General features: G+C 39.4%; 1 protein-coding gene across 3 annotated transcripts in view; it reads right to left on the reverse strand.

The window, feature by feature from the left end:
- adamts10 (ADAM metallopeptidase with thrombospondin type 1 motif 10) overlaps positions 1 to 25,415 on the reverse strand; it is a 53,707-nt gene that overhangs the window by 21,127 nt on the left and 7,165 nt on the right. For 2 of the 3 annotated variants that reach the window (XM_004910996.4, XM_031905008.1), the window contains 13 exons: positions 21,098 to 21,431; positions 8,822 to 9,239; positions 8,326 to 8,479; positions 7,833 to 8,050; positions 7,596 to 7,679; positions 7,214 to 7,353; positions 6,784 to 6,827; positions 6,564 to 6,669; positions 6,287 to 6,433; positions 5,455 to 5,596; positions 3,744 to 3,851; positions 3,338 to 3,483; positions 959 to 1,022 (listed from right to left, as the gene is read on the reverse strand). In XM_004910996.4, the coding sequence (XP_004911053.2) occupies positions 959 to 1,022; positions 3,338 to 3,483; positions 3,744 to 3,851; positions 5,455 to 5,596; positions 6,287 to 6,433; positions 6,564 to 6,669; positions 6,784 to 6,827; positions 7,214 to 7,353; positions 7,596 to 7,679; positions 7,833 to 8,050; positions 8,326 to 8,479; positions 8,822 to 9,239; positions 21,098 to 21,228 (1,902 nt within the window). In that variant the 5' untranslated portion in view covers positions 21,229 to 21,431. The remainder of the gene's footprint in view (positions 1 to 958; positions 1,023 to 3,337; positions 3,484 to 3,743; positions 3,852 to 5,454; positions 5,597 to 6,286; positions 6,434 to 6,563; positions 6,670 to 6,783; positions 6,828 to 7,213; positions 7,354 to 7,595; positions 7,680 to 7,832; positions 8,051 to 8,325; positions 8,480 to 8,821; positions 9,240 to 21,097; positions 21,432 to 25,415) is intronic. The other variant, XM_018096944.2, reaches the window with a different exon arrangement.

The following is a 25,415-nucleotide window of genomic DNA, read 5'->3' on the forward strand; positions in this document are numbered from 1 at the left end:
TATGTCATGCTGTAGAAGGTTTTAGCAATGTTTCAGCAAAGTTAAGTTATCACTTTGATCCCAAATTGTCTCTTTTTCATATATAACTATTTCATTTTGTATGCAGAATTCATTAATGATCTGAAATCCTCTACAATGTCAGTATTTGTGGCTGTTTTTGCTTGCCACTACCTGTGTTTGTCAAAGGCATAGATTTTGCCTTGCTTTGCTATGCTCTGATGACAGATTTAGAAAAAAAATCACAATGAACAATCTTAATGCTAACTATATGGTGCGCAATGTGTATGGTCACCAATACTTAGGATGACAGATTAACAGTACACCAAATTGCCTCTTTTCAGAGAATACAGTTTTTGTGCAATTGGTTTATATATGTATCTTTTCATACTCAGTGTTCAAAAGTTTATTCCAGTCTTGTAATACTGGTACTGTACCATACGATACTAACTTTAATTCAAAACTATTTGTTTTCTTATTAAAATAGAAGGACCATATAGGCTACACAGAGGATGGATTAAAACAAACCTATCCATTGTGTGATAAAGAGTCATTTACATGTCTCTGCCCATAATTCCTTAAGTAATAGTAGAAACCTTATTTGGTTTTAATGTATTGCTATGTGTGCTGCACAGGATGAGGCAAATAAATATAATGTTTTAAGAAGGCTTTCAGTGCCTTCCATATATTTTAGAACAGATGGCTTGAAATATAAATATAAAATAATAAACATAACAGTTTTTGCATTGATCTTATGGAAAATAAGTAGGCTAGAAATCATTTCACTGCCTTCCAGTATACTTGCAGTACACTGCATCATAGGACTGGGCTACAACATATGTAGCACACATTTTCAGACATTTGGGAAATAGGTAATCTTTTATGGGTAAGATTGCATAAAACATTACTTCTCGAAGGATCAATCATTTTTTGATCTTCTTTAAGAGTATTTCTTACTCACATCAATATTGCATGATCGATATCTCTTCCTCTCACCCAAACAATACTTTCCTCCAATTGTAGGCCTGAAGCACAAAACAGAAATAGAAGATTATTTTAAGTTCTTCCATTGCAGTCAAATGTCATGATGCTGTAAAGCAGTGCTGTCCAACTTCTGTGGTACCGAGGGCCGGAATTTTTCTTGCCTACATGGTGGAGGGCCGATAATGGAAGCCTGTTTTGACCACTCCCCTTTTTTAAACCACACCCACTTCAAACTACACCCATGCTATCACAAGAGCTTTTAAGACCATCCCCACATTAATGGTGGCAACACAGCAAAAACCCAATGGTTGGTGCTCACTGAAGGGATATCACCCTTCATTTATATATGAAAGAATTATATTATGTCATACACTTAAATCGATATGCGTCCTCCTCTTCTGTGGATAGCACAGCAACCCCCCAGCATATAATTACACCCCTTGGGGACCATATAATGACAATTTCAAATGCCAAACTCCAGGAACAAACCCCTGCCAGGTTCACCTTCCACAAGCAGCACAGGGCAGGGAGAGTATGGCACACACAGGCAGCATAGGGAAGGCATAGAGCAGGCAGAGTACTGCTTGCCCTACCCCTCCTATGTGTGCCATACTCTGCCTGCCCTCTCCTGCCTATGTGTGCCATACTCTGCCTGCCCTACCCTGCCTGTGTGTGCCATACTCTGCCTGCCCTCCCCTGCCTATGTGTGCCATACTATGCTTGCCCTCCCCTGCCTATATGTACCATACTATGCTTGCCCTCCCCTTCCTATGTGTGCCATACTATGCCTGCCCCCCCTTCCTATGTGTGCCATACTATGCCTGCCCCCCCTGCCTATGTGTGCCATACTATGCCTGCCCCCCCTGCATATGTGTGCCATACTATTCCTGCCCTCCCCTGCCTATGTGTGCCATATTATTCCTGCCCTCCCCTGCCTATGTGTGCCATACTATGCTTGCCCTCCCCTGCCTATGTGTGCCATACTATGCTTGCCCTCCCCTGCCTATGTATGCCATACTATGCTTGCCCTCCCCTGCCTATATGTGCCATACTATGCTTGCCCTCCCCTGCCTAAATGTGCCATACTATTCCTGCCCACCCCCGCCTATGTGTGCCATACTATGCCTGCCCCCCCTTCCTATGTGTGCCATACTATGCCTGCCCCCCCTGCCTATGTGTGCCATACTATGCCTGCCCCCCCTGCGTATGTGTGCCATACTATTCCTGCCCTCCCCTGCCTATGTGTGCCATACTATTCCTGCCCTCCCCTGCCTATGTGTGCCATACTATGCTTGCCCTCCCCTGCCTATGTGTGCCATACTATGCTTGCCCTCCCCTGCCTATGTATGCCATACTATGCTTGCCCTCCCCTGTCTATATGTGCCATACTATGCTTGCCCTCCCCTGCCTATATGTGCCATACTATTCCTGCCCACCCCTGCCTATGTGTGCCATACTATGCCTGCCCTATTGCACACACAGGCAGCATACAGTGACACAATGCTGGGTGTGTCAGAGGGAATGTCTGAGGTGTGAACAGGGGAACAATGGGGGTGATTACAGCCAGAGCCTGAGGTGTGAACACTGCAGGGGGAAAACAATGAAGGCATTAAAAGGTGTGAACAGTACAGGGGATTACATGATTAAACAATACAGGGGGATTACAGCCTGAATCTGAGGTGTGAGCAATGCAGGGGGGCAGTTAATCTCAGTACTGATACCATTTAAAGGTAATACACAAAGGTAAGCCATCAAAGCAGCCAGACAGTTGGGGGGCCACACAGAGGGGGGTCGCGGGCCGCCAGTTGGACAGCCCTGCTGTAAAGCATGAGGCAAAATCAGAAATAAGTGGTAAGAATGCCTCTAGTCATTACTGGAACTGGAAAGAACAACAATCTAGTAACTAAGCAGAGACAGTAAGTGAGAGCAGAGATGACAGATGATGGGCTTTATCCAAAAACTGGTTTATTTGAATTATCTAAATAATTAATGGATAGATGTTAAAGGGAGGAATGTAGCAGTAGATTTAATAGCTGTAAGAGGGGGAAGACACTACATTTTATATGAACCACACAAGATGATTTAGGGATTATTTTCAGAAGTGAAATATGGGCACCAAATGTAGTGTCTGAATTAAAAGGTAGGTTTATTAAAGGGAAGCAATTAAAATTGGTTGGAGGAGGAAATTATTGAAAGGGAAATGTGGATAAGAGAAAGAAAGGTAGAATGAGTGTCTTAATGAAGAGTGTGGAGAAACAAAAATCAACTGCATTGAACACATTACATTTCCCTCAGCACACCCACCAATAATTCAATTCCCGAAATCCATTGTAGCAAGAAAGAAGCTTTAGCTAACCTTGGGCTGTCACAGTGACGGACAGATGAAGATACCCCTCCTCCACAGGTCCTGCTGCACTCTCCCCATGAAGACCAGGACCCCCATGCTCCATCCACTCCCTCTGGCCGTGTTCCAAAGGGAACACATTCCCTTTTATAACACCACTAAAAATAAATCGACATGTAATAACTTGATTTTCCTTCAACACCAACTTTATAGTACCATTTAAATCTAACCTCCTTTCATTTGTAACCATGAAACACTATTTGGAAAAATGATTATTAATTATACAAGATGGTGACATCTATAAGTTAGTCAAAAAGAGTTGATTCCATCCGCCAAAGCTATTATAGTGGTGTGTAATAAACAATATCATCTGGTTACTGGCTGTCCCAGAAAAAAAGCATGAGCTTTTTTATCTTACCCCCTTTTCAATTGTGTTTGTCTGGCAAATGGTCCCCTCAGCTGCAGGGATGCTGTTAGTAATGCAACGGCCGGATTTGCTAAGACACCACAGCTCGCTACAAACTTCCTGCAAAATAAACATTGGAGATCAATTTGCTAGGCGTACTGGAGAAATGGTCATTGTACTTTATTTCTATAAAGCCATCAGGCAAGGTATTACAGAAAATATGTGATAGTTTGAAAAAGCCCTACTCTAAAGAAGTTTACAATCTCAGTACTATACCACAGAAAACCAAGAACGCTCACACATACACTAGGGTTGCTTTCACCAGGTGTTAACCTACAATTATGATGTGGAAGAAAAAAAAAACATATGTACTGGAACTTCTAAGGCAGTGGTGCATAATTTATGGTTTTAATGAAGATGGAGACCATTTGAGAAATAAATAATGTAGACTGTATGCACACATCTAAATCAAGGACATTTTACAATATGTCAGGCCTCGCAATCTGTGGATTCTGGCAAATACCAGAGGGGCTGCTGTAAGATGTCAGAGAACCCTACCATGTAGCATCAATAAGTAAATGTTATACTTTATATGTCTGTGCAAATTTTTGAGAAAACAACATGAAGGCATGACAAACATGCTAACAAAGTCTAAGCTGTAATGGAAAATTTATTTTATGATATTTATACACTGACTGGATACTGCAATTTACCATCGTATGCAAAGGAAAATGTCTACTTCCTCTGCCAAATGGGAAACAGATCTGTGCAAATGTTTTGGCTTCATGATTTATACTGACTATTTATGCCTTTCCATAAACTGCCGACATGGACTGCAGACTAATGAAAGCACATGTTGTGATTCAAATATGAAAAAATTACAGACAAAGTGGAACATATAGAAGGCATCTGAAAACATGGGCATCTTATATATTAATTTATGCACTAGATATCTGCTTAAGCTCTTAAATCTCAAAATAAACACTTTTGTTGCGACTGCGCTGATTAAGTGAAAAAAAAAAAAAATAACAAATGTCTGAGGCTAGGGCCACACACATGTAAATAAATGTGACACAGATGTTGTTCTTTCCAGACACCCAGAAGCTATACTGCTTGTGTGTAGTGGGTGGGTGTATCTCAGCAGTAAGGCAAAAGAACTGCTGGATAACATTGCTCAAGTTCCCAATATGGAATGATCTGTCAGGCAGTCAACATGCATTGGTGTACTGATGTATGTAGACATTCCTTTGCCTCTTTGCTAATTTTTCCTAAAGGATTCTTGCCATTTTGGTTTAGCAGCTTACAGTGGCAGAAAAATGCCACGATAGTAACCTGGGGGTGGGGTTTACATACAGAAAGATAACTTTGTCTTAAAGTAGTATTCTTCTTCTGTGCATCTCTCAAACACCACCTGCAGCCTGGGGTGTACTACGGGGGTTTATGCAAAATTGGGGTAGACATAAAGTTTCCAGTATAGTATGTTGTTTTTGAATCTGTAGTTTTCTGTTTTAGTTACTCCCCAGCTTTGGATAGAACTTACTATGCTATGGAAGTTCCAATAAAATCCAATGTTAACAACTGAATGCCTCAGATCACTTTGGCGCCTGCCCATTCCATCTACATGCAACATTACATCTGCTTTCACCATGACTTTTATTAAATATTTAATCTTTTTTTTCCTTTAATAAAGACTGTACCAAGACAAAGTAGGAAGGGACTCTACCCCATATTTACACTGGCGAGATTTAACTCCATGTTGGAAGCGACATTGGTCATCTGCATCATACGCTTGTCCAGGAGCTTGGGTGGGATATATAAAGTCTTGACGTGGTGGAGCATTGTTTAAACACAGACCCAGTCCTGAACTGTGGAGAGAAGAGGAAAGGCAGGATTTTATTTCTGTTGTGCCTAACAAACTGCAAATTGGGAAATAAGAAAGTGTCTTGAAGACTTAAAACGGGAAGGATATATTTACAAGAATCCCATATTTTATGTAGTGTCTACTGTTGTGCTATATATTTATATGCCCTGTTTTAGAACCCTTATTCAACTGTTGTGAGTAAATTGTATGTAAACAACCAAAAATTAAAGCAATAATGTTTGATCCTACAAAATCATTTTAATAGCAAGCTTAACTTTTATATCATATGCATTAACAGAAATCTCTCCAGAAATATTACATAAAAATATGAATACCTTAAGATATATGCTATTTGTGCCAATAAAAGACAGCACAGAGTTGGCCTGTCTCTGTATGCAGGGCTTCTTAAACCAGACATTAACTACCAGATTCCCTTCAGCCTCTGAGCTTCTTTGCACCAATGCCAGGCACAACATTGTTTTCTACTAGTGTTCTTTTAACCCACATAAACCAGGTAAATTATTTCTTTAATTGTTCATAATAAAACAAATCATCAGCATTGGTTACTATGACATCTGGTTATTGGAAGGGTTTAGAATGTGTAACCTTAACTAATTCTTGCTTCAACAAAAACAGTACCACTTCTTGTAAGTTCACAATAATACACTAATAATATACATATTCAGTGTCTTACTCTAAAAAGCTAGTTATGTAATCCCGGCTGCAAGCTGACCACACAAATGGGTTGGTCTTCATAGTAATATGCGCTGCCATGAGCTTGGCTGTCTCCTGGCCTCGGGAACCACAGCCATTACCAATCCCATCATGATTCATGCCAAATCTAGGAAAAGAAAATAGTTTGGGCACCAGAGAATGTTAAAGTTTTTCTCAAGTTATATTATTTGCAGCTTATTCTGGGATCGGACACACTGATTCTTCTGCTAGAGCATACAAAAAATGAACCCACTTACGTGTGTCCCACCTCGTGTGCAATAGTGAAAGCAGTAGCTAGGCCAATGTCTTCATTTATACTGCAACTTCTCTCTCGCTCACACATCCCACCCACAGGTGCCAAACCTAAGTGGTAAGGGAGGGCAAAGAAAAATAACATTTAGGGGAAACTCATACCAACACAGAAAAAAATATATAAACATTATTGTCTCAAAAACAAGACACACTGTAACCTCTCACCTAGTGTTCCACATGGCTTGTTTTTGTAAATGCAAATGTCATATCTGAAAGAGATAGATACTATGAGTGAGTTGTCATTATTATCTTCTTTTCTCCACATATTTCTGTCTCCAAATTAGTGTGATAGATAATGGACACTGTATCTTTGAAGCTAACAAAGGGATTACAGGAACACTAAACAATTCCAATGGCAAACTGTCAGAAAAGGGATGAGGAACATTATATAACATTTAGATTAATAGGGAGGTTACTATATCTGATATTAAGTAGTAATAGACATCAGACAAACAAAAATGAATATATATCCCACGTAAAAACCTTTAGAGTGTTTTGAAGCATAGTATCTATGGAATACATGGGAAAACCCATCCATTTAGCCCTGAAAAATCTGGGTGCTTTTCTTATTATACACAATAAATTTACAATATACCTGGTTATAAGTACTGCTGTATCATGATCAGCAATGCCACTCTCCGAAATTGCATTACCGTTGCGACTTACAATAGATTTCTGCCACCGGCAAAAGCTATCAAGTGACTTCCCTGCATGATGATTGAGCTCCAGTGTTGGCTGTAAAATGACAGTATTAGTTACAATTTGTATAGTTTATGATATTGGTAAATATGCATGGCATAATTATATTGTCTTTGATACGGGTTTCTGCTTCACAGTATGTATGGAAAAATTATTTAGCATGGTGAATCGTAGATTGATTGGAACCAGTTTAATATAAATAGAAAATAATCTGAAACTGGTAAAGCTATCTTTAAGGTATTATATCTGATAAGTATTACTGTGATTAAAGGTCTTACCTGGTCCTCTGTCAAGAGAATTAAACGTGTCACCATGATGTTTACAATGTTCCCCAGACTTGAGTCCTGGAAAAGTTTGGCAACCTGACCTCCAGGAAACAAGAAAAGACCAGTCTTAAAACACTGCAAAATGTCTAAATAAACTCTGCACATCAAAAGTCCCATATATATGTTACCAAGCTTTCACAGCTGCATAATTTAAGCCCAGACAAGCAATGAATAAGTTGAAACACTTACAATGTTCATGATAGCAAGGATATATTGTTCAATGTCTCTCCTCCCATGGTAGCCAATCATCATTTTATCTGCTACAACCAAGGTCTCTACATATCTTTCTGTGCTAACAGATCGCTTAAGGGGAAAGGGCCCTTGCTGTGTCTGGTTGGTTCCTGGCCGAAGAGGTGGTGGCCTTGGGTTTCGCATCCACCAATGGCGATCTTTCCAAGGCTTGTCATCTAGATTGGACACAAAAATTCTCGGCATACTCACAATAAATAACTGTGAAACCATAATTTTAAGTCCTGGTTAGTATATTAGCTACCCCATAATCCAATCAAATTATAATGGTTTATATAATAATATCATGGTTTTAAAGTATGTTGTTTTATGATTGTGTATAGTGAATGTCAAGGTTAATATTATACTAGTATACATGTAACATATAAATAGTCTAAAAACATAAATACACTGCAAATATTATAATTATTTTAGTTCAGTGCAATAACATTACCTATCACCCCACAGGCAGCCTCCAAGTGTTGACGTTGCAAAGATGACCTTTTGTACACCACATGTGGAGTCCCCTCACCATTGTGGGTGAAGTTGCTCCCTACGGGTAGTGGTTCAATGAGATACTCCTCATCCCCTGATACTATAACTCCAAGCTGAAGTAGAAAACAAGTATAGAAGTCTCAGTTAATATTACATACAGATATTAAAATAACTCTTTAAACTTGTCACAGTAAAGTTATCTGATTTAATAAATTAGAAATTTGTGTGTATTTATGCTACTGTCAACCCCTTATGGAGTAAGCTTTACCCTATGAAACACACCACTGCCATTAGATCACTTTGGCCTTAATCTGAACTGACAGATTTTCTACATAGTACTCTACCACTTTTAAAAGATCAAGAGGTGGCAGCTATACTTCTGTCTAGATCTAGACCCCACCAGAGCATCCCAGCACTGGCACTACTATCCAACCTCAGTTTTACCCCTTCCTCACCAGGCCATTGCAGTTGCTGATGGCCACCCTGGAGCTTAGCTGCTGGTCTTGAATGTGACCCACATAGTGACAATCCTCATAGAGTTCATGCTTCCAGTCCAGACCTCCACTCTTCCAGTACTCTACAGTAAAGTGCTGCCCCAGAAGTTCTGTCTGTAGAGTTAGATTAAGAAGAAATGTCGAACTCTGTGCTTGTAGTCGGTAGAAGAGTTGGTGCTCTGTCTCTTCAGAAAGACTCCTCCTGGGCCTTCGAAAACTTGTTGGGGCTTGACGGAGGTCATAGGTCAGGAAGTTCCCATTCTGGTCCACCTGTTCCGGGAATGCGATCTCATAATGGCTCAGACTGGAGAGGAAATCTGCTGGGTCAGAGGAGAGGACTTCACTGGCTGCTGTCATCCCAACGATGCAGTGACTTGGGCTGAATTACAAGGCACCATGTCAAGCACACTGTTAAACTGAGCTTGGAAAATATAGGACCAAAATGTAGTAAAATGTGTAATGGGCTAAATCTAATAGGACCAATCTGTATCACATAACAAGTGTTATATGATATTTATTTATATGGCCACAGATTGCTTATAACATTGTGATTTTTTTTGTATGTAATTACTCGCAAGACTAAAAGGACTTTTTAAAATGGTGGCATACCTGATGCTTAGTAGTGCATGTATTGCTTAGTAAGAAAAATGCTGTATTATGAAATTGTGGTACAGGTATAGGACCCATTATTCAAAATGCTCGGGACCAAGGGTATTCCGGATAAGGGGTCTTTCCGTAATTTGGATCATACCTTAAGTCTACTTAAAGATCAATAAAACATGAAATAAACCCAATAGGATTGTTTTGCATCCAATAAGGATTATTTATATCTTAGTTGGGAAAATTACAAGGTACTGTTTTATTACTACAGAGAAAAAGGAAATCAGTTTTAAAATTCTGTATTATTTGATTAAAATGGAGTCTATGGGAGACAGGCTTTCCGTAATTCGGAGCTTTCTGGATAACGGGTTTCCGGATAAGGGATCCTATACCTGTATAATGAAATATCAATTAGAGGCTGCTACTCTAAGCCAATAGGTTTGCTAATCCGTAGGTTAGCAGTATAAAATAGTTTAGCAGCATTTATCAGAAATGGCAATGCACTTGTTTTTTCTCAGCAGGAAAAACCGTTACTTACTTTTGGTTTTCATATCTAGATTTGCTTAGTACAAATTGAATTTTAAATAATGTCTTGTATGGAAGTGCAAATAGTTAAAATCCTGGAAATTTCAGACAGAGAACTACATTTTCAAGATTCTTTTCATACAAAATCCACAACCTTTCAAATCTATTCTCCCTGACTATACTATTGTTTCAGTTTTGATGTTGCTCAGGACATATTCACAGGACATCATCAGTGATGTTTTGCTATTTCGTATGCAATGATTGGGGTAAGAAGAAACCTTGCCCTGCGTTTACCTGGATAGAAGTAGTTTCATGTGGATTCATTTGAGATTCTAATTAAAAAAAGGTGAATATTAAAAAAAATGAATTTGTATTTAAAGTAATTACATATTTAAGTTACTTTGGTTGTTATACTGATTAAAGGACACTGTTTTGGAAATAAACAATGTTCACTTTTGCCTGAAAATAATTTGTAATTTTGAGAAGTACTGTAGTATTTTCAAAAACTGTTTTTACTGCTCTGCTGGAAAAGCTCAGCATTTTTTTGGGCAGACATAAAAACCTAAAGGGTATATTAAGGTAGTGCAGAGGTCAATGATTTACAGGTATATGATCCATTATCAGGAAACCCATTATGCAGAAAGCTCCAGATTACAGAAAGGCCATCTCCCATAGACTCATTTTTAATCAAATAATTCAAATTCTTAAAAAAGTATTTCCTTTTTCTATAATAATATAACAGTTCATTGTGCTTGATCCCACCTTAGATAGAAATAATCCTTATTGGAGGCAAAACAACCCTATAGGGTTAAATTAATATTAATATCATTTTTTAGCAGACTTAAGGCATGGAGATCCAAAATATGAAAACATCCCTTACCCGGAAAACCCCAGGTCCCCAGCATTCTGCATAACAGGTCCTGTACCTGTACTACAGTACATTGATGAATGAAAACCTTGTTTTCCTAAATATGTCACCCAATAACTGGTTTGACCCCGTTAAAATATAACTTTTTATTAGATTAATTAGTTGATTAGAAAAATGATCCACAATCTCAATCTATATTTGTGCTGGTGGGAATGGGATTTGTACAGATAGATACATATTGGCCTACCTTTGTGTCATCTAACATGGATACCTGCACCACCAGGGGACAACAATCACGGTGAACTAACTTTCTGTTTCCAAGTCAAATTATTTCTTGCCTACTAATGCCTAACAGTAATTTCTCTGTATCTCCCATTATTATAACCCACCATGATCTGCATCAAGATTGACACTTGTTTCTCCAGAGCTTTTTCAACATCTACAGCACTTACCATTTCATCTACCAGTTATTTATATCTACACTGGTGCCAATTGTGTCATATATGGCTTCTTCCATTAGTAGACAATTAAGATGCTATCCTTCTCCTCCAGTGAAGTTTTTTGCAGATAAAAGAGGTCATTTACTATGAACAGTGCAGTGGGCAAAGTGCAAAAAAAGGCATTTTCTTTGCACTTTGCATACTGCATTGCTCTTTCCTGTATTTCCACAGGTCTTTGCACTCCCTTTCCAAGCTCAGAGACCTGCACTTGCTTCTTGAATAGAGCCCTGCCTGCGTTATGTAGTACTCTGTCCAAGTCGGTTGAGTGAGGGGAGCACACTAGAAAAAAAAAAGGATAAATATCCCTTTATCAGAGAGGTACATCAACATTTACTACAGTGTGGAATGTGTGAATTATATAAATGGGATGGAAAAGCAAAAACACATTTTCTAATTATGTGTGATAAAACACAGGGGGCATTTTCTTACCGCAGAAGTAGTGAATGTCTAAAGGCAATCCAAATGTTTATACCCACATTGCAGCATTTTTTTTAGTTTGTGGTTGTTGGGGCAGTTGGGTCTGACTCAGTTTAGTCTGTTGTATCAAAAATTAACATCATTGCACTCATACTTAAACATAAAAGTCTGGTAGATGTCATTTCTGGCATGAGAGTAATGTGTGCTTCCAATTGCTTTGGTGCTTCTGCAATGAGCCTTTTAACACAGGATGCTTTGGGCAGCCTCGAGCTACTGCCTGGTTTGGAGGTACCGGTAGCTCCAGGGTACCCGTGTGTTAATAAAGTGCAGAATCAGTGGATTCAGAACAGGAGGAAGGCAGCTGTGCCAAAAGAAACTATACAGAAGTGTAAGGAAGTACAGAAGACTTTGGCACTGCTTAGACCACTAAGCAATAGTAAAGCAGTAGGTGCGTTTGTAATTGTTAACAGAATCCCTTTAAGATCCACAGTTGAAATTTAAATGAGCTCTACCCAAAATGTATCATTATAATTATACTAAGAAGTTACTGAGAAGTGTGGCTCTAAAATGTGTAACTAAGGTGAAACACAAGTCTTGTAATATACAGTGGTGTGAAAAACTATTTGCCCCCTTCCTGATTTCTTATTCTTTTGCATGTTTGTCACACAAAATGTTTCTGATCATCAAACACATTTAACTATTAGTCAAAGATAACACAAGTAAACACAAAATGCAGTTTTTAAATGAGGGTTTTTATTATTTAGGGAGAAAAAAAATCCAAACCTACATGGCCCTGTGTGAAAAAGTAATTGCCCCCTGAACCTAATAACTGGTTGGGCCACCCTTAGCAGCAATAACTGCAATCAAGCGTTTGCGATAACTTGCAACGAGTCTTTTACAGCGCTCTGGAGGAATTTTGGCCCACTCATCTTTGCAGAATTGTTGTAATTCAGCTTTATTTGAGGGTTTTCTAGCATGAACCGCCTTTTTAAGGTCATGCCACAACATCTCAATAGGATTCAGGGCAGGACTTTGACTAGGCCACTCCAAAGTCTTCATTTTGTTTTTCTTCAGCCATTCAGAGGTGGATTTGCTGGTGTGTTTTGGGTCATTGTCCTGCTGCAGCACCCAAGATCGCTTCAGCTTGAGTTGACGAACAGATGGACGGACATTCTCCTTCAGGATTTTTTGGTAGACAGTAGAATTCATGGTCCTGAAGCAGCAAAACAACCCCAGACCATCACACTACCGCCACCATATTTTACTGTTGGTATGATGTTCTTTTTCTGAAATGCTGTGTTACTTTTACGCCAGATGTAACGGGACACGCACCTTCCAAAAAGTTCAACTTTTGTCTCGTCGGTCCACAAGGTATTTTCTCAAAAGTCTTGGCAATCATTGAGATGTTTTTTAGCAAAATTGAGACGAGCCATAATGTTCTTTTTGCTTAAAAGTGGTTTGCGCCTTGGAAATCTGCCATGCAGGCCGTTTTTGCCCAGTCTCTTTCTTATGGTGGAGTCGTGAACACTGACCTTAATTGAGGCAAGTGAGGCCTGCAGTTCTTTAGATGTTGTCCTGGGGTCTTTTGTGGCCTCTCGGATGAGTTGTGTCTGCGCTCTTGGGGTAATTTTGGTCGGCCGGCCACTCCTGGGAAGGTTCACCACTGTTCCATGTTTTTGCCATTTGTGGATAATGGCTCTCACTGTGGTTCGCTGGAGTCCCAAAGCTTTAGAAATGGCTTTATAACCTTTACCAGACTGATAGATCTCAATTACTTTTGTTCTCATTTGTTCCTGAATTTCTTTGGATCTTGGCATGATGTCTAGCTTTTGAGGTGCTTTTGGTCTACTTCTCTGTGTCAGGTAGCTCCTATTTAAGTGATTTCTTGATTGAAACAGGTGTGGCAGTAATCAGGCCTGGGGGTGACTACAGAAATTGGTATTGAAATTGAAAATTGAAATTGATAAACCACAGTTAAGTTATTTTTTAACAAGGGGGGCAATCACTTTTTCACACAGGGCCATGTAGATTTGGAGTTTTTTTTCTCCCTTAATAACGTAAACTTTCATTTAAAAACTGCATTTTGTGTTCAATTATGTTATCTTTGACTAATAGTTAACGGTTTTTGATGAGCAGAAACATTTAAGTGTGACAAACATGCAAAAGAATAAGAAATCAGGAAGGGGGCAAATAGTTTTTCACACCACTGTATATAAGAAGCTACTAGGCATTCCATATTGATTTAAAGACATGATGGTGGTGAAGTAGAAATCTTCCTCATTTACTCATTTATATAGAAGCAACTTTTTGTGTGGCATCTGTTTCTTTTACATACATCCTGCAGCTGCTATTAATTTCCTAACAACAGTTTAATGTCACATGGAATATTCTGACAAGTTAATGTGCCTAACACGTTATTATCTAATGGGAAATAGGCTAATCGATAAAGACCCAACTGCAGATATTAAGATTATGATGTCTGCAGTGAAAACTTGTTGCCTATGTGCTTTCCACCATCATGGAGATGTAGTGTGCATAGGACAGACACAAGCTAAATATAATAGGGTTGATGTCAAGCAGCAGAGTTAACCATATTTTCTACAATGCAAACAAGTGCTTTGGAAGTTACTTAATAAATTAAATTTATTGATTTATTGTAGTTACAGCACCAGATTTCAAAATAGAGCACCTCCCCCCTAGATAATCTGCTTCCTGCATTGCTCAAGCCTGCCTTGTTCCCTCACCCACACCTTGTACCCTCTTTCCTGCTGCCTCATTAGTTCCTACAAACAACCGCAACACTGAGGACTGGAGACTCAATTAACTGGCAAAATCTCAGATGTGTCTATTTCCCAATGTTTTGGGACGAAAAGTTACAGGTGTGGCTGGGCAGCATGCAGCCACGGGCTGGGCCTTTGTGGCCTTCCCACAAATCCGGCCTGTGTAGTTATCCATAGCTGTGTTAGTCTAGCAAAGAGATTGCCATCCAGTGGTTTAATAGCAACATGTTGCTCACCACCCCCTTTGATGGACACCCCCCCCCCCCCCGTGGCCTAAAAGGAGGGCTAAAACTTAATAAAGAAGTAGACTAGAAATGCTGAACACTATGGGGCACATTTACTAATCCACGAACGTCCGAAAAGCATCCGAATGCGGTTTTTACGTAATGATCGGTATTTTGCGATTTTTTCGTAAATTGTCGCGACTGTTGCGTAGCCGTTACGACTTTTTCGTAAATTGACGCAACTTTTTCGTAGCGTTACACCTTGCGCGAATTGTCGCGACTTTTTTGTAGCCATGGCGCTGAGTACGAAAGTTTCGGATTCATTCAAGCTTCAGTATCGTGACTTTCCTTGGACCAGGTTGGAGCTGCAGAGTGCCATTGAGCCCTATGGGAGACTTTCCTTGGGCCGGGTTGGAGCTGCAGAGTGCCATTGAGCCCTATGGGAGACTTTCCTTGGGCCAGGTTGGAGCTGCAGAGTGCCATTGAGCCCTATGGGAGACTTTCCTTGGGCCGGGTTGGAGCTGCAGAGTGCCATTGAGCCCTATGGGAGACTTTCCTTGGGCCGGGTTGGAGCTGCAGAGTGCCATTGAGCCCTATGGGAGACTTTCCTTGGGCCAGGTTGGAGCTGCAGAGTGCCATTGAGTCCTATGGGAGGCTTCCAAAATCATGCAAAGTCTGAAAGGTTTGCCCGCCGTTTACGAGCGCTCAATACGAAAAAGTCGCGACAATATACGAGCAAATCGTAACGGCTACGAAAAAGTCGCAACAATTTGCGCAAGTCGTAACGGCTACGAAAAAGTCGCGGCAATTTACGAAAAAGTTGTAAAAATAGCAAAAAATACGATAATATGAACAGATACTCGAACAAACGGGCCGCTTCACACAGGACTTATATAGAACAAAAAGATTTATTTAAAGATTTATTTATTTATTTATTAATATATATATATTATAGTCGTTAAATAAATCTTTTTGTTCTATATAAGTCCTGTGTGGAGCGGCCCGTTTGTTCGAGAGTCTGAATTCATTATTAATTAGTCATGTGTTGTGTATACAGTATATACATATATATATCAGTCTTTGTAGTGTCTGCATTCAAAAGCGTATAGCATGGTGCACAGCCAAATTTTAAGTATTCAGCAATAAATATTCCGTGGCCGGCACACCCTTAAAATTTCTCAAAATTTTATTGAAGACATTTTGTTTTAAAAGAATGCGACGTTTCGGTCCTCAAATAGGATCCTTGAGAAAGGTCCTATTGAGGACCGAAACGTTGGATTCTTTTAAAACAATATGTCTTCAATAAAATTTTGAGAAATTTTAAGGGTGTGCCAGCCACGGAATATTTATTGCTATATATATATGTAGCCCACTTATTATACGGTTGTGGCACTACCTGCTGATATGTCACTGGTTGGCGCTTCCAGGAGTCCTGAGCCCCGCTTACTATGGGGGAAGCAGGGATTTCTTTGATAATGGCGTGCCTCCACCCAGGGCTCTGCTATGGGAGAACTACAACTCCCACCCTGGGAACTGATGTAGTGTATTAACCCCTCAATAGGATCCACTGGCTGCAGGCTGATTTGCCCCTCCCTGGGGTAACTCCTTACCAGTTGTAGTGGTCCTGGGTACACACACACGGAATACAGCAGATTGCAAATGAACAGATTGATCTTTATTGGGCAGACCTCTCCAGGAGTGTATCATCAGACAGTCAGGGCACATTCACAGGTTACATCAATGCACAAGACCCTCGCTCAAAGGTACCCAGGGTACTCACGCCAGAATGATCTCCTCTAGGAGGTCCCTCCGGTACTACACGCCTCTCTTAGGGCTCTCCCCGGTACTCTCGCCAAGCAGACCCTCCACAGAGACTCACCCCCGGTACTACACCCAGGCTACTCTTTAGCAGGGTCCTCTTTCTCTTGGAGACTATCTCTCCCTTACCTACACACTGTGTGCCCTAAACTTCCAGCTGATGTAATGCTGGTAGGATCTTAATCCTCTACACTCCTGGAGGGGCAATGCGGCCCATTCTTACCTACCACTCCCTACATGGCACTCCTAGAGTGTCCTAACACAGGGAAACTACTATCTACTCACAGGGGAGCTCTTCTCTCTAGAGGCTCCCAACTTAAGATGGCTAACAGCACATGGCTGTTTCCCTTTTATGGGCCTATGCACCACCCTGTGGCCATAACCCGAACTACAGGGGCCCTCCCCATTAACTACAGATGTACCAGGCTATACCCATTGTACCTTAACCATTACCCTCCCAGGGACCTATCCTAGGGGTATACATCCTGAGGGGCCCATTTTAGCAAACCCCTACATATATATATACTGTATACACATGACTGATTAATAATGAATTCAGACTCTCATTTCATGGCTGCTCAAAAACTAGTGCAATTTACACAATAACAGTGTATAACATATGGCATTTCTGCCCATATTGCTTTTTCTTAAGCAGGTGCTCTTTTTAAATTCCTGGCACAGAGGCAAGTTTAATCAATGTACAAATATGAACTAAAAACATGTGAGCTTCAGACCATATATAGTGCTGGCCCTACTGTAATACTGCTGTGACATATGTCACTTAAAATACTTTCTGTGTATCATGGGGAAACCTGGGGGAAACTGTTGTGTCTTCTACTGGCCATTAAGACATTCTGTGCATTAAGCTACTAAGAAATGCCCTCCCCTTTAAGCAAAACAGGGATTGTTTGTCCATAAATTGCAATATACTTCAAGCTGGCCAACTGCGTCAAAGTCATTCCTTCTGGCCAGTCCTACACTGACAAGCGATTCATTAAGAATTCTACTGCTTCAATATACATTTAGCAAGTTTTACCTGCAACTTTCTTGCTTTCAAGGTTAAAACCCCCATATGGTTGCCCTTTTATTGGCTCCACTGGGATCACCTGACTGCAGCTGGGAAGGGTGGGAGCTACAACATGGAGCCAATAAAAGGGCAACCATATGGGGGTTTTAACCTTGAAAGCAAGAAAGTTGCAGGTAAAACTTAGTCCCTTGGCTAAATGTATATTGAAGCAGTAGAATTCTTAATGAATCGCATAAGTCAGTGTAGGACTGGTCAGAAGGGATGACTTTGACGCAGTTGGCCAGCTTGAAGTATATTGCAATTTATGGACAAACAATCCCCGTTTTGCTTAAAGGGGAGGGCATTTCTTAGTAGCTTAATGCACAGAATGTCTTAATGTCCTATATATATTGATAATGGGTGAGTGCAGAGGATCTCTTGTTGTTGTTTGTATGTATTTTGTGGTCACAACCTCATTGCGCCCCCGCCTAATGGTTAAAATTTAGTGGTTGAGCACAACTTTCCCTTTTTTTGATATAGGGGCACATTTACTAACCCACGAACGGGCCGAATGCGGCCAATTGCTTTTTTTAGTAATGATCGGTATTTTGCGATTTTTTCGGAAAATTGTTGCGACTTTTTCGTTACCAATACGATTTGCGTGAAAAAACGCGAGTTTTTCGTAGCCATTCCGAAAGTTGCGCAAAATCGAGATTTTGCTCAAAAAAGGCGCGACTTTTCGCGCAAGTTTTAACGCTACGAAAAAGGCGTGACTTTTCGCGCAAGTTTTAACGCTACGAAAAAATCGCCAGATTTTGCGCAACTTTCGGAATGGCTACAAAAAACTTGCGTTTTTTCGCGCAAATCGTATTGGTAACGAAAAATTTGCGATAATTTCCGAAAAGTCGTAAAGTCGCCGAAAAAAATCGCAAAAAATACGAAAAAGTCGCGAAATGTTTGTTTTCCAATCGGAATTTTTCCAATTCGGATTCGAATTCGTGTCTTATTAAATCAGCCTCATAGTGTCTTCTACTGGCCCACCACATACATAATCACAGCTGCCAGTTCTCTTCTGAATAGAGCTTGATGTTTACTTGAACACGCTAAATCAGAGAGATTCATGTCATATTTAATGAATTATTATCATGAAAAAAAGTTGTGTTCTCATTTTACTATATATTGCCACACACAGTAGATGTGCCACCAAGACACAAAACACAAAGCAAAAAGGCAGGACCAGAACCTGCTCCTGGCCATGGCCGTCACCAATTTACCTCACATTGAGGAAGTATGCATAACCATTGCTGGCATGGGATTTTGTGATGGTACAGGAGGGGGTCCTTGTGGTGAGGTTTCCTGGTGGGTCCCAAATACCCCAGCCTGACACTGCAGATACAGTATATAGTATATGGTAAATAAATGTACCTCCTGTTGTCATATGTAAGTATATTATAAGATGCCAAGGACTACCATGACCAAATAAAAGCAAGGGACTGAAGGCCAGGTGCTTTTATACAAATTATGGAACTCTGAAGTGACTTCTGTTATCTCTATTTTACAACAGGGGGAACATTATTAATTATAATACACAAGTTTTAGTCATGTCACAGAAGTTACATCACTTATCACTGAATATAACTGATGACATCACTAACCACCGTTTATAAGGATATAATTTACAGAATATTCATGGTGTATTATACAGTATCAATAGTAAACTGGCCATAGTTATGAATAGTTTCAATATTTCTCAAGTATGAAATAATATCTTTTAGATTTTATGAAAGAGTTATATTCTTTGTGTCCAAAACTTCTGGGCATAAAAGCTCTGCAGAGAAACTTTTTGGAATACTTTCTCATGCCTGGAAATGTTTTTCATTGTATAGAATCTCACCCCTGGTCCCCTTGTATTTTATTTTATTACATGTCATTTTACCACTTCTTTTGTCTATACAGTTGCCACGCAACACCATTAAGGTATTGTAAACTGTTGTAAAGACTCAGTGAGAACTGTGCAAGGCAGTGGAATAGACACAAGAGCACACAGCACAAAGAATGTAATTGGCCTGTGTAGAATATGCTAACAACACTGCACTAATATAATGCATTAGCTGTGCTAAGAACTTGTTCACATGCAAAGCTACCTACATTCTTTGGTTTCGGTTTTACAAGGAACCAATGTTAGTGCTGCTTTGTTAGTAGAGATGTATTGATATTTGTATTCTGCTTTTGGCATGAACACTAACTACAAGATTATGCCCGGGACCTGATTTCTTAGGGATGATATTTTCTTTAAAAAGCCAAGATATTTGGCAGTACAGATGCCAGAAACTTCTGGCCTCATTTTCCTCATTATTTACTGATCTTTCTAATTACTAATTCAAACTGCAGTCCAACTAACGAAAGACATGCTGTTTTTTGACAGATATCGGTTATGTGCACCCAGGCTGATTCAGTGCTTCAGTGTGCAAGGCACAATCGGCTGACAATCTGCTTTGCCTTACCCCTGCTTATTTGCAATTACAGGTGTACATTTGTACTGTTGGTTTTTATTTATTGTAGCTGTATGGTAAAGAAGCTATCCTCAGGAAGATAAGAATATATGGTTTGTAGATGCCCCCAGTGTTTCATCATCCTCACCTTCTGAGATCTACTTGTCTGTTGAGCAAATGTAAAGATTCTGTACCTGTATGTTATCCATCTGCTTAGATTGTAAGCTCTGTGGGTCTCCTCTTGTGTCTTTTAATACATGTATCTTAATTTTTGTAACTGTGTTAATGTACAGTAAAGTTGTATACAACTATATTGGTATAAATAAAGCTATACATACACACATACCATCAAATGACAAAGATAAAAATCAGTTATTGTGTGTGGATAGTGGGGGCTGGGAGAAGGGCAGAAGCATGAGAAGCCATTGCATGGCTGTGTTTCTTGGCTTGTGTGTATAAAGTTTATGAAGGCAGTGCTGGATCAGTCTCTAAAGGGAAGCATAAGGCAGCCCCAGTGGTCCTGTTACTCCTTGTGGATAATGTATTCCTGAAAATATTTGGAGCTCTATGCCAGAAAAATGAATGAATCCTAGCAAATTTCTAAATAGAGCTAACTTACTGGGTAGAGCTTTCATTACTTTGACTCTTCTTACATTAGTTTTCTTTTCTTCTGAAGTAAGAGCTATATTTAACTGCATGCTTGTGTTCACATGATTTGGTTTCCCAAATATGTACACTAGGCTTGAGCTTGGGCATTACATGAATACCTTTGGTAGGATACTGGAGTTTGCAGTTCAGCAACAGTTGTTGCTACAGGTTTGACATGCCTATTGCATGTTTTTTTTTTATGTTTATCCACATTTTATTTTTTTTTCTTCCTTACCCTATTAAAACTGTCTGCACCGGGACCCAATTCCTCTTGAAAATGTGAAACACTTGATGATCTTTACCATCCTATAAAGATTAAATAAAACTTAAAATTAAGAAGCATTAAATATTGCACTCACCTTTGGAATGCTGCTTGGGAACTCTGGCTTTCACAGTCCTGGCTGCAATAAGGGTAAAGGCCCAAGCCAGAAGGCCCCATATTATTGCCATGATTTTCAGTCCTCTTATTCTCAGCTCGTGGTGTCACCATGACGCTTGTCCCTGCGGCCTTCCTTGCGGGATTCCTAACCCAATGACTGTGATGACATGTTCTTGACTCTTGTGAGTTTCTTTTTGATTCCTTATTTTATTCCTGCCTTTTTTCAGGTCAGTTCCTCTTGTAGGAGTCAGTGTTGAGTGAAATCTTTTTGACGCCTTATGTGTATAGTAAAGAACAGCACAGAAATCAATTACCTGCAAAAAAAACAGGTTTTATGCTCCCATTATGCCTCTTCCATAAAATGATTCACTATGCTATTTTCATCATCTACTTTTACCTCTAACCATTGCTCCCTGTTATATTCTATATTCCAGCACACTCTAGGAAATCCTTCTTATGTTTCAGAGTTACACTCTCTTATCTCTCTTCTCAGAAAATTGGCAGGTCTGCTCTCCAGATGTCTAAATGATCACTATATCTGGCCGTAGGCGGCTCAGCCTGGGACATGCTCTGCTTTTAATCCTTTCCTTGCCAGAAATGGGTGAAAATGTATATAAACAATAATGCAAAACCCTGGTAAAGTGATATTAACATTCACATTATTTTCAATATTTAGTTACAAAGATCTGTAACTAAATATATACTGTTTCATGCAGTTACATCATGAAGTTGTGTCCTTTGCCTTACTAAGCTTTCTTATATCACTCTTTTGATTAGTAAAGGAATTGAAATTATAGTGGGTTTCCAGTAAGATCTGTCTTGAATGTGTTCTGAATTTTTTGATATAAGGATAGCTGAAATCTTAGCCATAAAGCAAGATACAACTGCCACTACCAGAGAAATGTTAAGGCTTATACTTCCTTACGACAACACAAAAGTGACTTTTTCAGATTAAAGTAAATCATTTTCTCAAAAATCACTGTACGTTACAGAGTCACATGTTGTTTACAGCAATAAATATGAATGTTTTTGATGATACTGCTATTTAGTGTTGTTGAGGTCAGACACAAATGTGTTACACAAATATTCCATTACACAAATATGATTGTTTGCCCAAGTTGATATAAACTGGCTGTAAGTCTTTTTATATCAATAATTTTAATAAGCCCTTGGACCGATTAGGCATATTTTATTGATAATTCTGGACAAGGTATTTTAAACTATTTAATGCTGCTAACCCTTTACATTGAAAAGATGGGGTAGTGGACAATAGGAAAGGGGAAAAGGCAATGACAGAAGAGAAAATATGAAAAACATATACAATAATATTCAGTGCTGTAGCTGACAAAATGGTGTGAATGTTCAGTACCTTGCTTGCTCAATACTGAACTGGTTATGAAGAGCACACAGTAGGAAAAAAATGTTTGTACAGGATAAGGGAACTGATGTGATTATATCAATTGCCTTTGCATTTAGTATACTGCCAAGTGTATAAGTAAGATTGCTCTGCCCTGAGCTAATAAAACTAGTGAGAGAGAACAGGGCTAGTCTGGCAGAGCAGGGGTTATTAGAGTTTCAGCTGTAAATGCACAGTCAGGTTCTTTGCTATGTAGGAGGAAAATAGCATGGTGGAGAGAGCAAAGGGACAGAGAGAGGAGAACATGGGAAAGCAGATTAGTAACAGATGTGAACGGTATGGAGGAAAAGCTAGGCGTGGGAAAGAACTAGATTTAAAGCAGAGAAAAGAAAGAAAGAAAATTACAATGATTTGTGTACTCAAATGAAGACTTATGACAAAATGAATGCATGCTTTACTTTTACACATTTAATATGTATTAAATGTTATTAATTGTCTCTTGCTGTTGCTACATCTCCTTATTGTATTATGGTATCCTATTCTGTTTGACTAGCTGCATATTACCTCCACTGCCATTGTACAATTTTAACAATGTCTGTTGCACATTTTTGCCCACACAGTACCAACACAATGTTGTATGTGCCACAATATAACACACAGTGTTTTTCTGTTGCAAATTGTTTGCTAGAGTCCTCCCAGAGAGCTCTTCCACTGTCCTTGTTTGTTGCTCATGGTATCCTATTTTTACTGCTTTGTTAACAATCCACTTGGACCTTGCTCATTCCCTACATTATCCTATCTCCATCCTACATTGTTCCCTACAGTCTCTTATACTGTACCTTTCTGTCCCTCAAATTCTCCTTGTGTGTTGCACATTGTTCCAAAGATTTCACTCACACTGAACTTTCTGTTTGTTGCACTGTTCAATGCACACACTTATTTGTAGCCAAAATGCTCTGACCCTAACAGGACATTTGATATTTTTGTGGTCATCAACCAAGGCAACTGTCCAGCCAAACCTGTATTCAGGAAAAAATAGATCAGCGTCTTTTTTATTTATTTTTTGGTTCAGAACTGGTCTCTGCCATTGCTGGTTTATGGAGAGAAATAAATGAAGAGGACCGCACTGAATCCATTAACAGTTGCATGGAGGTTATGTGCAATGTTTAACTGACAAAAGACAGGAAATAAAATTGCAAAAGTGGCTTAATCATACTACCTTCCTTAAAGGAACAGTAACACAAAAAAAAATGAAGGTGTATAAAAGTACTTAATATATTATGTACTATTTCTCTGTGCTGTATGTTTTCTTCAGAAACCCTACTATAGTTTATATAAACAAAGCTGATGTGTAACCATGGGGGAAGCCATAGTATTCTACAAAGTAGTTATAAGCAGTTATCTGCTTATGTAACTTGTACCTTTCCTCCTTTTTTCCAGCTTGAATGGCTGCCCATGTGGCTACACAGCAGCTATTTATATTAACTATAGTAGTCTTTTTTAAAGGACAACAAAAGGTTAATATAAATTAAAAGTAAGTCTAAAGGCATTCTTTTTAAGTACTTACTGCATATCTAAATTCCCAGATCCCTGCTTGCTTCTCTGAGATATGGTGCTGGCAGCCTACAGCAGTGTGAAGACTACAGTGACATCACTGAAATCTCTCTTCCCTTCCTGTAGGCTGCCAGCGGCAGCCTTCCTATTCTCTGAGCATGTGTGTAACTTGATCCTGTCTCCTGTTCTGAGCTACACATGCCCACCAGCCAATCAGAAGCGGATCTGGCAGAGGGGAGGGAATGAAACACATGTGCAGTATGAAGCAAGGAGGGAAAGGAAGGGAGAATACCTTTTTAGAGATGGCTGCCTGTTCTAGAAAATGTGAAGTAAGTGTGACTGAGTAAATATTTGATTAGGTGAGCCAAAACTGTGGCGTTTTTACTAAACAATAGGAGGACTATTGGGCAGTATGTTTTTTAAATTTTGACTTGCATTCTCCTTTAAACAAACACATAACCTTTACCAGTGCAGGGAAACAGTACATATTATTTGAATTACCTTTAAACATTTGTATTTTTTGGTGTTATTGTTCCTTTAACCCACACACAAAGATAGCAGCTGTTTGGTGGCATTACATGTTAGTAAATGTAACCCACAAGGAGAGGAGGAGTTTGGAGACAGTGATCTCCGTGTAACAATTACTAGTTTAGTTACTAATTACTACTTTAGTTTTTAAATCACCTCATTAATGTCAGTCCACAAACCCAAATAATTCATTTGTACATTTGAACTGCATGTACCTGGAGCAGAACTGACATTTCAGAAAAGGCAGTTTCTTTAATTATATATCTGAAGTGCTGAGTTCAAAAACATTTTAAAACACAAAACAGCTAAGGCAGATTTTCTCTGCAAGTCTCACCACATCTAACAGCAGCAGGCAGTTGTGCAACTACATCACATTGGAATGGAATGCCATCAATAGAGCCAGACCTTAAGAAGTTCATGTTGGCACCAGCACCACATATTTTCTTGTTTTTTGATTCAGTCTTTCATAGTTCCGCCCTTCTACTGTCGTTGCCCTTATTCCTGTCTTTCTCTTCTCTTTATGTTGGTTATCTTTGTTTAAGTTTTGCTCCTTACTTGATCTACTGTAGGTGAAGTTGAGCTTGCAGTGCCACATTTATGCCATGTATTTTTTTTATTGTGTATGGGATAAGCATGCATTGGCAGGGCAGAACAGGCCGTTTATGGGAGAAATACCTTTCTAGGCCTTGTGCCTAGTGTACATGGCCAGCTTGGATCTTTAGCAGGAAACTTTGGAACACTATAGTTACCACCTTTCCAAGCATGTGCTTGCAGAGCTATGTATGATTGTTGTAAGCAACACTCACAACTAACTAAAATTTTTTTTAATGGGCTGCAGTTTGCAGTGCCTAAACATAAA

Source organism: Xenopus tropicalis, chromosome 1, assembly GCF_000004195.4.
Source record: "Xenopus tropicalis strain Nigerian chromosome 1, UCB_Xtro_10.0, whole genome shotgun sequence".
Lineage (NCBI taxonomy): Eukaryota > Metazoa > Chordata > Amphibia > Anura > Pipidae > Xenopus > Xenopus tropicalis.